The sequence below is a fragment of the Trematomus bernacchii genome, unplaced genomic scaffold, assembly GCF_902827165.1.
Source record: "Trematomus bernacchii unplaced genomic scaffold, fTreBer1.1, whole genome shotgun sequence".
Classification (NCBI taxonomy): domain Eukaryota; kingdom Metazoa; phylum Chordata; class Actinopteri; order Perciformes; family Nototheniidae; genus Trematomus; species Trematomus bernacchii.
Window position 1 is genome coordinate 1013464 of NW_022987683.1, and position 14871 is coordinate 1028334.

General features: G+C 45.0%; 1 protein-coding gene across 1 annotated transcript in view; it reads left to right on the plus strand.

The window, feature by feature from the left end:
- Nucleotides 1–14871, plus strand: part of chrnb1 (cholinergic receptor, nicotinic, beta 1 (muscle)) — a 35349-nt gene that overhangs the window by 18912 nt on the left and 1566 nt on the right. The window contains exons 7-9 of the mRNA XM_034136400.1: nt 4826–5011; nt 6637–6860; nt 11183–11352. Of these exons, the coding sequence (XP_033992291.1) occupies nt 4826–5011; nt 6637–6860; nt 11183–11352 (580 nt within the window). The remainder of the gene's footprint in view (nt 1–4825; nt 5012–6636; nt 6861–11182; nt 11353–14871) is intronic.

Sequence of the window (14871 nt, forward strand, 5' to 3'; positions counted from 1 at the left end):
CGTGCCGGCTGGGCAGGCTGATTGAAGTGGGTTTGTGGAAGCACCCTGGGCAGGAATGCCAAGGCAGCCGTCAGTCTGCCCAAGGGCCGGAGGAACTGAATATAAGGCACCCTCTTGCCCGGCCCACGAGGAAGTAGGCATCCCTAAAGTCCACGGTTGCGAACCACTCCCCCTGTGCATGTGCTGTGGTCAGCATATGGAATGGCTGCACCTCCAGGAATCTGTCGATTCCTCTGAGGTCCAAGAGCAGGTGAAATCCGCCGACTTTCTTGGCCAAGAGAAAGTACGCAGAGTAGAACCCCCTGGGCTAAGCAGAGGGTCTACTGGCTCGATTGCCTCCTTGGGCAGAAGGACGGACAACTCTTGGGCTAGAGCTAGGGCATCTGCCGGATCGCTGACGACTGTCATTTTGGCCCGGCCGAAGGCTAGGGGCCGGAACTGCGGTTCGTACCCCTGGGTTAAGGTGAAAACCACCCAAGGGCCGGAAGTACAGACAGCCCAGTAGCTGAGCTGCTGCTGGGGGGAGGCCGGTAAGGCTCTGAGGCACGAGGCCGCCTAGAAGGCCGGCAGCCGGGGGCACAACGGATGAGTGGGCCGCTGGGACCTGCGCAGACCACCACTGTAATCTGGTGGCTGAGTGCGGCTGCTAGAGGGGCCCCTGGGCCTGCTGGGAGTGGGCCTATAAAGACCCGAGAGCTGCTGCCTGGTCTGCCTAGCTTGGGCAGCACGCTCCAGTGCCTACAGGGCCAGAATCGGGGAGGCGATGGCAGGCTCAATGGATGGCAAGCGACCCAGCCCCACCCTCGCCGGATCCTGCATGGCAGCAGAGTGGGAGAGGGCCCTGGTGTGTCTCTAGCATGCATGGAGCTCCCTCAGGTACTCCTCTAAAGGAGGAACAGTGGGAATGAAAGGGGCAGGGTTATGCCTGAAGAAGGCGCTAGCCTGGGTCGGCCTGCGGAACCTGAAGCTGCAAGCGTACCAGGGCCGCACGAATAATGGCCGCCATGGAGCCGTCCTCCGTGCCCTGCAAAGAGCTCTGAGCAGAGGAGTGGGGAGCCTCTTCGGGGGTGAGCGGGCCCTGCCCCCCCCTTCCAAGAAGAGGTTCAGCCGGAGCCGCTAGCGACATGGCATCCTCAAGCAGAGGTGTGGCAACCGAAGGCGGGCCAGGCGGCAAGCTTGCAGCCCCCACACCGGCCCCTGGCTGAAGGGCCAACAGGAGCGGCTTTGTCTGCTCCATGATGGGAGCGAGAGCACTGCCTTCACCTAGCTGGATTAATAAACAAGGCAGTCTAGCGTCTACCAGGAGCGGGGGCGAGAACACTGCCTTCACTGGTTTAAGTTCGAGACGAATGCCAGATGCAGCGTAACCGGGAACGGGTGCGGGAACACCGCCTTCACCAGCTACCTGCTGAACAGAAAGAGTAGAGCAATGCTCCTACTCGCCGAATACAAAGATGGATGCAACTACACCCACGTTACCAGTAGAGGGAGGGGGAGCGAGAGCACTGCCTTCACCTAGCTGGATTAACGAACAAGGCAGTTTAGCGTCTACCAGGAGGGGGGCGATAACACTGCCTTCACTGGTTAAGTTCGAGACGAATGCCAGATGCAGCGTAACCGGGAGCGGGTGCGGGAACACAGCCTTCGCCAGCTACCTGCTGAACAGAAAGAGTAGAGCAATGCTCCTACTCGCCGTACACAGAGAGGGATGTAACTACACCCACGTTACCAGCAGAGGGAGCGGGAGCGAGAGCACTGCCTTCACTGGTTAAGTTTGAGACGAATGCCAGATGCAGCGTAACCGGGAGCGGGGTGCGAGAACACAGCCTTCACCAGTTACCTGCTGAACGGAAAGAGTAGAGCAATGCTCCTACTCGCCGAACACGAGAGGGGTGTAATGTCCTAAACCCACGTTACTAGCAGAGGGAGCGGGGAGCGAGAGCACTGCCTTCACCTAGCTGAGTAAATGAAAGTGCAAGGCTACTAGCAGAGGGAGCGGGGAGCGAGAGCACTGCCTTCACCTAGCTGAGTAAATGAAAGTGCAAGGCTACTAGCAGAGGGAGCGGGGAGCGAGAGCACTGCCTTCACCTAGCTGAGTAAACGAAGCACGGAGCTACCAGCAGAGGGAGCGGGGAGCGAGAGCACTGCCTTCACCTAGCTGGGTTAAATAAAGAAGTTCAACAGGACAGCTTAGCCGCAGCTGCTGCTAAGAATCAAGCAGCACGCAGAACACGCCAGATGTTAGCCAAGTGGCCGCTGCTAATAGTCAGAGTGATACGTTACAGGGCAACGTTACCGGGAGCGGGAGCGAGAGCAGCTCACCAGCTGAGTTAAATAATGAAGCTAAACGGTCCATGCAAGGTGTTAGTCAAGCGGCTGCTGCTAACAACCAAGCAAAATCAAGTCAAAAAACACAATGTTTAAGACCAGATAACTAGCTTCCAAAGAAGAGAACAGCACAGAGCTGTAGTTACAGTAGTAACCATGGCCAGCCTACACGGCCTAGAACTGTAGTTACAGTAGTAACTATGGACAGTACTTACACGGCTTAGAACCGTAGTTACAGTAGTAACTATGGCCAGTACTTACACGGCTTAGAACCGTAGTTACAGTAGTAACTATGGCCAGTATTTACGCGGCGTAGAACCGTAGTTACAGTAGTAACCATGGCCAGTACTTACGCGGCTTAGAACCGTAGTTACAGTAGTAACTATGGCCAGTACTTACGCGGCTTAGAACCGTAGTTACAGTAGTAACTATGGCCAGTATTTACACGGCGTAGACCCGTAGTTACAGTATTAACTATGGCCAATACTTAAACGGCTTAGAACCGTAGCTACAGTAGTAACTATGGCAAAAGTAACCGTGGCCGGTGAATGGCCACACATGCGGAGCACACAGCACACACAGTGAAGATTGTTCTCCGCATCTACCCATCCTAGTACTAGGAGCGGTAAATACAACAATATAGCGCTACTGTAGTCGCTGAGAATGAAGCTTAACAGTACATGCAAGGTGTTAGCCAAGCCGCTGCTGCTAACAATCCAGCAAGACCAGGTCAAAACCCAATGTTAAGACCAGATAATTAGCTTCTAAGGAATAGAACAGCCCACAAGAACCATAGGCCATGGTTACAGCAGTAACCATGCCGTAGTTGCATGGCCTAGGACCGTAGTTACAGTAGTAACTCTGGCCAGAACTTACCTTACTCTCTGCACCTAACAAAAAACAGGCAAAATATGGCACTGTGGGCTTTCCATACAAATTAAATGAGACGCAGCGAAAGCTGGGAACTCAAATGCTAAAGATAGCTCGGGCACAACGCCACAAGCAGAACTTTCAAAAGAGCATCATAAGGGCAACTTTATGGGAGAGGAGGCGAGAACACTGTCGTCACCAGAAAGTAGCCCGACAATAACAAGACAGCAATCAGGACAACTTAGCTGGGAGAGGGTGAAACACAGCCATCACCACAAGTTGACACGAACCTGTCCGTCGAGGTTCTGCACGGCGCACAGCCGGCCACAGCTCCAGGAGGACGCGTTAACAACCCGTAGCTCCGACTATCAGTCGCGAAGCTCCCCGCGGCCAGCTGTATGCAGAGAAATCCCTCAGATCAAACGTTCAAACCTGAACGCTGTAGGCTGCAAGAATGCAGCCACGGTACTCTCGCGCAGCGAGAAGATGAAAGGAACAGATCCTCTGACGACACCGGCTGTTATAGCCGGTGTCACGTGGGTCACAGGTGACTTTGTTGTTATTGGTACTCGAGCTGCGCATGCGCACGATGGACATATCCAGTGCTAAAAGCACCGCCTCTGGCGGTCAGTAGGGACGAAATAGAACCCTTGCATCCCTCACTTGCGTCGTTTCCCTGCGTTTAGTCCCTCCCACCAGGGAAGCATGGAGAGACGCAAGGAAACCACGAGAAGCAGGGAAATGAGTTTTAAGAGCAATGGGACGTCCTTTCCTCCGGAGCGTCACGTGAAGCGACGTCCGTTTGTGATGACACCGCACAGCTGATGTCTGACAGCAGCTCTGTCCCCGTTGTTTTCACACACACCCCCGCCTCTGTTAGTACACATTTACTGACATATACATTTGTATCATCTGTTGTAGACCCAAATAAATAAAATAAAATAAGAACTCATTCTCAAAAAAGATAAACGCCATTCTTAAAATGTATAAACAAAAAAAGCGATCATGAAAATGTTTCCAATAAATGAATACAATTATTTTTGAACACTTTGTTGTTCAGATATATCACATATTTGTAACTAAATGATACATTAATTGAAACAAAACTCTGTATAAACTGAGGAGTGACTCCTGTGAGTTTCATGTGTTTTCTTCACTCCGCTGGGAAACTGCTCTCATGTCAAGAAGCATCAGATCAGTGCATGCGCTGCATTGTCCAATCAGTGAGCGATACACAGTAAGGGGGCGGAGCGAGTGGCTGAGGATTTCACCGGAGGATGGTCTGGTGGTTCCTTGGTTATCGCTCCTCCATTATCGCTCCTCGATCCTCGATCAGAAATAAGCGCCATGGGACGCTACTCAAGATGGCGCAGACAAATCAACTTCCGGTGATACCAAGGAGCGAGGAAATGAAAATAACCGACCTGAGACGCAGCCAAAGGCATCAGGTGAACACAATAAGGTGATCAAACGGGAGGGAAGACACAAAGACAGGAAGTAAAAACAGACAGTGGGTGAACACTCTTCAAAATAAAACAGGAAACAAAGACAGATCGTGACAGTTTGGACCCTTGGTATGCAGATGTATGTCCCTTTGCTAATCTAAATTCTCCAAATGTTTTTCCAGAGGGTGGCGAGTGGCAAATCATACACAGGCCGTGCAGGAGGAACATGAACGACGATGACTATGAGGACATGACCTTCTACCTCATCCTGGAGAGGAAGCCTCTGTACTACGTTTTGAACATCATCCTCCCCTGCATCCTCATCACCATCATCGCCATCTTCAACTTCTACCTGCCTCCTGACGCAGGTATAGCAACCATACATAATGAAACATTCAAACCAGTTTAACTATGATATAATCTGACTGGTAGTACACACATTTTCCACTTTGATCAAGCTTGAGTTAGGGTTAAATTGCCTGATTATCGTCTATAGGCAAGGCAAGTTTATTTATATAGCACTTTTCAGCACGCGACAATTCAAATGCTTTACAAAACAAATTAAAATACTTTTTAGGAATAAATACAGTAAAAAAACACATTGTAGAATGGCATTTTACAACAGGCATTAAAAAGCAAAGATAATAAAATAAACACAACAGGTATACAATACATGTTTAAATGGCATACTGTAGTGCGAATATGAGCAGCTCAATTAAAAGCAGCGGCAAAGAGATATGTTTTCAGTCTCGATTTAAAAATAGTAAGAGTTTCTGCAGACGTGCATGATTTGGGTAGTTTGTTCCAGAGTGTCGGGGCATAATAGCTAAACGCTGCCTCTCCATGTTTTGTTTTTACTCTCTGAACCGATAGCAGACCCGTCCCAGAAGACCTGAGGCACCTTGATGGTTCGTAATTATGTAGGAGATCAACAATATACTTTGGTCCTAAACCATGTAATGATTTAAAAACTAGCAATAGTACTTTAAAATCAATTCTTTGGCCGACTGGAAGCCAATGTAAAGATTTCAGAACCGGACTGATGTGATCCACTCTTATAAAGCTCCTGATGCCATTTTGTAATTGTGTTTCTCTGGTCTGGGTAAATTGGGCAATCACACACTTCTCCAATTACTGTCACAAGGGTATTCCATTTCAGATTAGATATCAGTTTCCCATAGAGCACCGCAAAATCAATATCCACTCAAATGAAACAGTAGAAATCAGCCCCAGAATGTACTTCGTCCACAACACTTACATGGTTCAACAAGATTTTTCTTATCGACTTGTTTCACAACATTCATTGGGTAAGAAATGATACTTACAGACTGTTAACAAAACACATTCCAAAAAAGGTTCATTATTAATATTATTTACTTACTCACTTCAACCACTTCATCCTAACCCTGGCGCGTGGGTCCAATAAGAAACTTTTTTACTTTTCACTCACACAGTGCAAAACCATGTTAAATTACTCATTTAAGCTGTTTGAGGCATATACTGTATAATTGCCATACCATATAACTATAGGGAATTGGTCTTGTATTACATGGGAGATGACATTCCAAAAATTCACAAAAAATACAAATGTTTAGAGGTAATACAGTATATATTTTGTAAAAGTGAAAAAGAAAACCTATTTTTCCTCTTCTCTTCATAAAAATCACCTGACGAAACCTTTGACATTTTGAACTTTGCGGTGATTTACGTCAACGAAGTGATTGAGGGAAATGCCACTGCTTTGACATTTACCCACTGTCGGAGCGTGCACGGCCCTAATGCACATCCATTTCTATTTACCTGCCAGTGCCAACTATAGACAAGCTGTGGTACACAGTTTGTGGGTAACCACTAAGTACACCTTGATCTATTGGCCAATCAGCTTCACTTAAATCAGTAGATGAATTTTCCATTAGAGTAATTACTGGTGAATGACAGAATCAGAGCAGTTAGTGCTAAACTGCTATCTTCTTTGTTTTGTTTCCCCGACCAGGAGAGAAGATGGGTCTGTCCATCAACGTGTTGCTCACCCTCACTGTGTTCCTGCTGCTGCTGGCTGATAAGATCCCTGAGACTTCACTGGGTGTCCCCATCATCGTCAACTACATCATGTTCACTATGATCCTGGTCACATGTTCAGTCATCCTCAGTGTGGTTGTCCTCAATCTGCACCACCGCTCGGCCAACACCCACTGCATGCCCATGTGGATCCGTATGGTAAGGTCCGACACTTGGTTACCCCCATAGGCGATTACGTATATGCTAAATATACACATTTATGAGCTCCTACAATACAATACAAAAAGACGTTGCAAAAAAAAGTGAATTTTCTATTAATCCAATCAATTGCAGTAAATAAGAGCAAGCAGATGCATACACATTTCAAACATTGAGGTCACCATGTGCAAATAATAAAAATCACCACCATTTTTTTAATTAATGAAGTCATTGAAGCAAAACCTCAGTCAATGTAGTAAATGGTGGCCTTTATTAATGAATGTAATGGACATTTTTATACTCATTTAGAGATTTTAGTAGTTTAGGTCCAGGCAGATTATTGTTTTAGGTTGACACAGTCCTCGCCAAATGTCATGTTTTACCATTAACCTCCATTAACCGTGCTAATTACTGTACAGGCCTGAGCAGCAGTGCTCTGTGGAGTTCTGTCGTGTTTATAGGGAACACTCACGTCAGAAAGGCTTATACACAGGTGATTTGTATGGAAGTTTCCTGCTTGGCTTGACAGGAGGAAAGTACATTATGGGTTCTGCTTCCTTTCCTTTCTTTTCCTGCTACCTTTTTGACGATCAATGTCGTCAAATAGGGATATGTGTGATTCAGTCGTTTTTGTACAGTGCAAAATCCCAAAAGCCAGACATATCATGCAAAGTTGAATGTATTCTGTTGTCAACTCAGCACTGTATGGAGTTACTTTATTGAAAACAAATTAAATTATGTCTTGTTAGGTACATTTAAGCATCACTGACAATATTACATCTATCCACAGATTATTACAAAAATGATACCTGAAAAATTGACTTTCTTTTATTACAGTATTAAGCTTTGATGGCACCACTTACAAGCTCGGCATTTAGCCCTGCTACTTTTCAAAATCAATCTTCACATTAGATACATTAGGTCAGAAGAAGTCTTAATGTTTAGATACATTTAAATTCCAATGTCAAAAATCTGCTAATTTCAGTGTCAGGAAACATGTGACGAGTCCTAAAACCCGGAAGTGAGTTAGCATTTTACCACTACCGGTTCCCTCGTCTCAGAGTCAATGGGATTTCTCCATAGGATTTTGGAAAATAGGGGCAGGTTGGGCACAGCCCCACCTAGTGTCAGCAAAAAGTAATTCAATTAAGCATTCCAAAAAAATGCAAATAAATGCAAAAACAATACATCTCAAAATATATTTTAAGTTCATGTTTAATCATCTGATTCGTCTGTACATTGCTGTTTTAGTCTGTGTTCTTCTGATTAGTGTCTACAGTGTGCCTATTGAGCCGTTTTGAGCGACGTGGGTCAAGCCCCGATCTAGCCCCTACCTCTCACTGTCTAAGTGAATGGGTGCTGTAAAAACTACACTACGCATGCTCAGAGTATTTTTCTTTTCAATGTGTGCGGCAAAAAAATAATCACCATAGGGGCACTGTGCTGGCATACCTACCAAACGTCATCTCATAATTCAGAGAGCTGCAAAATATTTAAATTGTATTTTCGGATCCTGAACGAGACCGAGAACGTTACCTGCAGAAGGAAGCCAATGCAGCCCCGCTCTCTTTAACTCCAGGCGACTTTCTGTCGCTTTCCTCCGTGGTGCAGTGCTGATCGTTTCACCACAGAGGAAAGCACTTCACAAATTGCAGTACCCATAAGGAGCTGTACAAATGCCGCAGTTTTTGCGTGGCTGTGTCTTTAGTTGAAAGCCCAGTGGCGATCTGCTCATCTCTCATCTAAATAATATGCTACAAAGGGGCGGACTGGCCATCTGTGTGTTGAACTTTCCCGTCGGCTCCCAGACCGTAGTCGAGGAAACAGGGGGGATGACCAGGGCCGTCCCTGGCCAACTGGCGGCCCCACGCAAAGTTATATGATGAGGCCCTCTGTTTCGCGAACTTCGACGGGGGGGGGGGGGGTGGGTTAGCGTGCTAATGGAGCCTTGCGATACCATACTAATTGCTCCGCCGCATTTGCGGCTCAGATGGGGCTCAGTTGCGGCTCCTCCCGCAAGATGAGGCACCCACCGCGAGGGGAGGCCCCCTCCGCAAGGTGAGGCCCCACGCAGTCTGCATGATCAGCCTGTAGGGAGGGACGGCCCTGGGGATGACTCTCTGTCGTCTCCCAGGGCAGAAGCAACAAGTTTCAGGTTCAATAACCCACTTTAGCTTAAATGACTGGAGAGAGGCTGTCACGATCTTGGTGTTATGTCACGGTTTTAGTGTTGTCTGTCTGGCAATGGGTTTTGTTTTGCTGTTCTGTTCTTCCTGTCTCTTGTTTTCCTCCTGTGTCTGTCTCATTGTGTTCACCTGTTGCCCTTGTGTTTCTGCCTCCCTTACCCAGCTGTTTCTCGTCCCGTGATTACCCCTCTCTGTATTTAGTCTTGTCTTTCCCTGTGTTCCCCTGTCGGTTCATTGTTTGTCTTTCCTGTCTCCCTCCATGTCAGTCACGGTCAGGTTTTTGGTAATGTATCTTCCTTGTGCTACCATTGTGTCTTATGCCATGTTATTTGCCATCAGCTTTTAAAATAAAGCTCGCTTTTGTTTTCTAGACCTTTTTACCTCTTTTTGTAGTCTGCTTTTGGGTCCTACCTTTTCCGCGATCATAACAGAGGCGAGCTCTTCTTGGGAGGCCGTTACATTTATTTAGTTGTTCTTCTGTTTCAAAAAATACATCACAGACCTCTGTTTTTCTGCTGCCTCACTTCACTTCCAGAAACATACACACTCTCGCTCTACCATACGCACACGCCACACCCCTCTCTCTCTCTCTTAAAGGGACAGCGATCTCATCTCACTCTACATGACCCTAATATCATAACATGTGTGTTCTGGAGAATCACAGAACGGACGACCGTCCTCATTATTATGCCGTTTAAACCAATTATTTAAATGTGTTTGTTAAATTCTGCATCATGTAAGTTGCGCTGACAGGTCCACACCAGGCGCTTCGCCTGGCCTGGGCTTAGTTTATAGCATAACGTTAGCATTTTGCTTCTGGCGATTAGATTTATGATTATAAAAGTAGAGTAGACAATTGTGGAAATTATCCGGCTGAACAAAACGTGCATTTATCAAACAGGTTCGTTTTCCACAGACCTTATTTCGCGCTATTTTCCCAAATCCTATAGAGAAATCCCATTGCTTTTTTGTCGAGGGAACCCATGCGCAGCTTACTTCCGGGTAAATACGTCATCCCTGCACCACTCTATAGAATCTCCATTGACGGTAGCAATTTAAAAATTGTGGGTTAATGTAGGTCCTGCAGAAGTGTTTTAACTCCACCTTCTAGTACAGCTCAGATCAATGGAAACCTTGCTACAAAAGACAATATGCAAAATAAATGGATAGGGATAATAGGGACCACATAACAAGTATGTTTCCGAGCGAGTCAGGTTGAGTAGCACGTTGGCTGTGTTCTTGTGGTCATGTCACAATGTGTGACTCACTGCTCTGCTATATTATATTTCCCATAGAGGACAGTCAATGGGAAATATGACATGTGTTGCAGTATACCGGGAAATGTAAGGACGGGAATGAAGAATATGGACATATGGGATTCTGAGTGGTCACCTTCCATTTCCTTGAAACTACTGTACAACACCAGTCATCCTGTTCACCTCACATTACATTCTCCATTGTATTTACAGTACAGTATGGTCCTTGGGGCGGTGGTGATTGACATCTATTGGTCAATGCAGGCTAGCCAACACAAACAAACAGCATTTATGAAATTGTTTGAGACATTTGCCCCAATGGTTAGCTATTTATGTCCAGGTCAAATGTCCTTGACAGCCAAGTAGTAACTGGGTTTTATCAGCATGTATCTCTATTTTAATTAAGCACATGTAAGATTAGCCCAGTATAGCTTTATTTAAAAACTCCACTGGAGTATCCAGAGTTGATGTTCTTAGTTCGAGGACACCTTGATAGTAGACTGTGAGGAATTGGAAAGCATTACCCATTTGGTTTCCCCGCCCACGTCATTCAGCAGCAACTGTTCTCAAAGGTTATCTCACCGCTAAAGTCAACATTTGGACTAATTTCTCAGCCTTAATAGGCAAGTACACTTCAGCTGTCCCATAAATCGCGGAACAGGAATCCAAACAAATAGATTTTTATTACACTACAAGCTATTGACTGAAAGTGAAAAGTATACTTAAATAAATGTATGTTTCCCATGTGGTTTGGAGTCAGAGTAATACACATGAGTGGGTTTCTTGTGATATCCATTTTTAAAGTAACAACGCTAAGAAACTGATTTTATTTGGAATTATCGAGTCAGCCTTACACTTTTCACCTTTCCTTTCCTCCTAGATCTTCATCCACATTCTGCCTCCTGTCCTGTGCATGCTTCGACCCAAAGTAGAGACCCCCCTGTCCCTGAAGACCCAACCCAAAAAAAGGATTGTCACCATCAGCAAGGTGGCTGATGAATACTTCATTCGCAAGCCCGACTCCTCCATCTTGTTCCCAAAACCACACAGGTGAGACAACAACTGCTCTGGGGTTAGGATGGTAGTACAGGGACACGTAGGTATGAATATATTGCATTTACATTTTCAGACGGGCGTTATGCACGCAAGTCGGTATGATGAGATTTTAAATTTACACAAGCTTCATACTGAACTGTTATTTTCTTTACTTCTATTTTACAAAGAGGTAAGTATATTTCAAGACAATTGCACGTTAACGCTTTGAATTCAAATGTGTATACCGATGTAATACATAATCCATATCTGACTGTCTATAACAGGGCCGTCCAAACTTTTTTCACTGAGGGCCGTATACAGAAAGAAAATACGAAGGGCTGAGACCCTCACTAAAGGTGAGGTATATTGCCTCAGAAGTTAAGTTATAAGTTAGAAAAATCGATCAATTTTGCTTGATACTTGAATAAACTTAAAGAAACAAACAGCCTACATCACAGCTCTTTATCGGGTTTACTTTATTTTGTTACAAAAACTGTTGTTAGTTCATTCTTTACAACAGAAGCCTCAGATTGCTTATAATAAGGGGAAATAGGAAGGGTATATCGGAAGCTTGTTATGCAAATAAGTTATTGGGCTTTTTTTTTTATCAATTAAGGTTGTTAGAAATACATTTCAACTTGAATTGACTGAATTTATTTGCAAAGTATAGTTAAAATAGTTAAAATACTGCTGTGAAATATATTTTTACATATACATTGAAGAAGTAAAATAACAAGTTTCATGTGTGGGCCATTCTCCATTATAATTTTAAATTTGCTGAGGGCCATAAAATGGACAACGGGCCGCAATTGGCCCCCGGGCCGTAGTTTGGACACCCCTGCTCTATTACATGGGTTATCACTCTTTGTAAGATACTTGCCATTTAAACTACATTTACTGTTAAGCTCTTTACTTTCTGATCTTTTTTCTAGAGTCTAGACTTTGAGATGTTTTCAGCAGGACGGATGTGCTCCATATTTAAAATAGAATATGGACAGAATTACATTTAACAAATTGTATTTAGACGTTAGAATCCAAAGACCTCTACTGAAACCCATACTGATGACTGCTTTGCCTTTAGCTTTTGAGCTGAGCGCACTGCTACAGTAGCTGACAAACCCTTCTATCAGTCTTGAAGTTGGTGCACAGGTATCAGATGACCTTGCTCAGATGAACTTGGTAGAACAAGGAACTGCACGTCCAAGGAATTAGCTACTATGAGACATCCTCATCCATTCAGCTTCCCTGCCGCTCTATTAAAACCAAAAACCTCCCTCACAGTCTGTCGCTTCCTCTCTATATCTCCCCTCCTGTGAGATCTGAAATATGTCTAGCGGGAAAGTCTTGAGGCGGGTGAATCGTTGCTAAAATAATAATGGCCCGCACAAATTGACACATTAGAGCTAGGTGAAAGAACGGGTGACGGAAGTGAAGGGGAGGAGGGGGGGGCTCTATTAGAGCAATTTGAAGAGACAGCAGCATCTCTCTTGAGCCCGTATTACACACACATGCCTTCTTAATTGGGTTTAGTGCGTGTCTTGGCACCAGTCAGTTTTAGTTGAATTAGTCTCCTGAATAGTAATTTACTTCTCGCTGATGAAGGGCTACTTTGAGACACGAGGGAGGGAAAAGGGAGGAGAGGTTAGGAGGCCAAATTGTGTCTCCCTGGCTCTCTCTTCCTCCTTCCTTTATCCCTCCCTCTCCATGTGATGAGGCTGTACCCCTCCTAGGTCGCAGCCTCTTCACCTGCCACACTCACAGGAGCAGCGCTGCATCGTAAACCCCAAACATTGCAGCACTGAATACCAAACTGCTCCATACTCTCACCTGACTGTGAGGTTATACTCCATTTGAATGTTTCCTTAAAAGACATAGTGCCATACTGCCCTCTGGTGGTGGGCTGTCTGACCTGCAACTCATGTCTGGAATAAAACAAATGATAGGATCAAAACAAATTAAGGGTGTTTAATATTTGAGGTGTTTCATAAGAAAACAGATGTTTGGATATGGCAGCTGTTCAAGGGGGATAATTTGTTAGTGCCGGACAAGGTCAAGGCAAACACTAACGGGCCGTCTCCACAGCAGCGTTAAAAAAATCTTGAAACGCTTCTGCCCATTCACTTTGAATGGGGTGACGTCACTTTCCCTCACTTTTCGCCGAAATGCATTGTGGGCAGGCGAGCGGAGATTCTCAGGATTTTCAAGATTCAAAGTTGAACAATGTTCAACTTTTGAAGCTGAGGTGGAAGCGTCAGCCAATCAAATCCCGTGTACGCAAATCTGGCAGTTCAAGCTCTAGCCAATCAAACGGCGTGTATGCTGGGAGAGACATACCGCAGGTCATTTCCTCATATTCCAAAAAATGGAGGAGAAATTAGCGGTAGCGAATCAATCACCCGGTGCTTTATGACCAGACCTACCGGGATATAAACCGGAGGAGCCAGGCATGGAGGGAGGTGGCAGAGACAGTGGTAGGTTTTCGCCTGTTTTGGGGAGTTTATATCCAGTTTACTTCGGGCTTTTTGGCTTCGTATGTCGCGGGCGGGAGATTCATGTGATTGGTTGATCGCAAAAAAATCCCCAAGCCTCAGATACGCCCACCTCCAAGATTTTTTTAACGCTGCTGTGGAGACGGTCCGTAAGAGTTGAATAGTTTTAGTGACTTTGATAAAGGGGAATACTGCTCAATCGTAAAAGTAATTTTTTTGTTTGTTATTAAAAAAATAACAAATGCATACTTAGAAACCAATGTCTCAACTGTTTTTTCTGTGTGCATATACGTTTTGTACTCTTTTTGTATGTAATGCGCCCAGAAATGTCATTGAATTCAATTCCTTTCTTATTTTCATAACTTTAACCTTATGTCCAATGCATTACATCAACAATTGGAAAATAGTATAGTTCACCTTTAATTAATACCCAAATCTTTCAATGTACACAAATGACAGACAAACTCAAAGACCAACTTCCTGTTTGAATTTGACCAATAGTGAACTTGGATGGATGACTACATTTTGGGTGAAATTACGCTGTACAATTATGCTTTAATATCCATCAGGGAAAAATCAGAGCAGAAAAGGTTAATGAGTAACACGTTGAGTTTCTGGGACAGCTGTGTTTAATGGTAGAAAATCAGTCTTTAAAAAAATGTAAAGTTGAATTAAAAAGCAATCAAAGACCATAGCAAAGTTCAACACATTTAAGGGCTTTACTTCTTCTATAGTATGACCAGTAATTGTGAATAAAAACAACTTGGACCAACTGTTAGAGATGTCATGTGAAAAGTTGTGAGTGACAAGCAGAGTTACGAAGGCAACCGCTAGCACGCTATCGGAGATGACGGTTGGTAACTGAGGGCAACGAGTAAACACAGAAACATACACACACACACAAACACACACAGAGGGTTTCCACGCCAGAGTGGCACAGTCAGCAGATGCAGAGCGGTGACTCCCAGCAAGCCCAGGGAGCTCCTCTGACCTTCTCTTTATACCTCTCTGAATAACAGCCGAGTGAAAAGGAGACGTGCAGCCC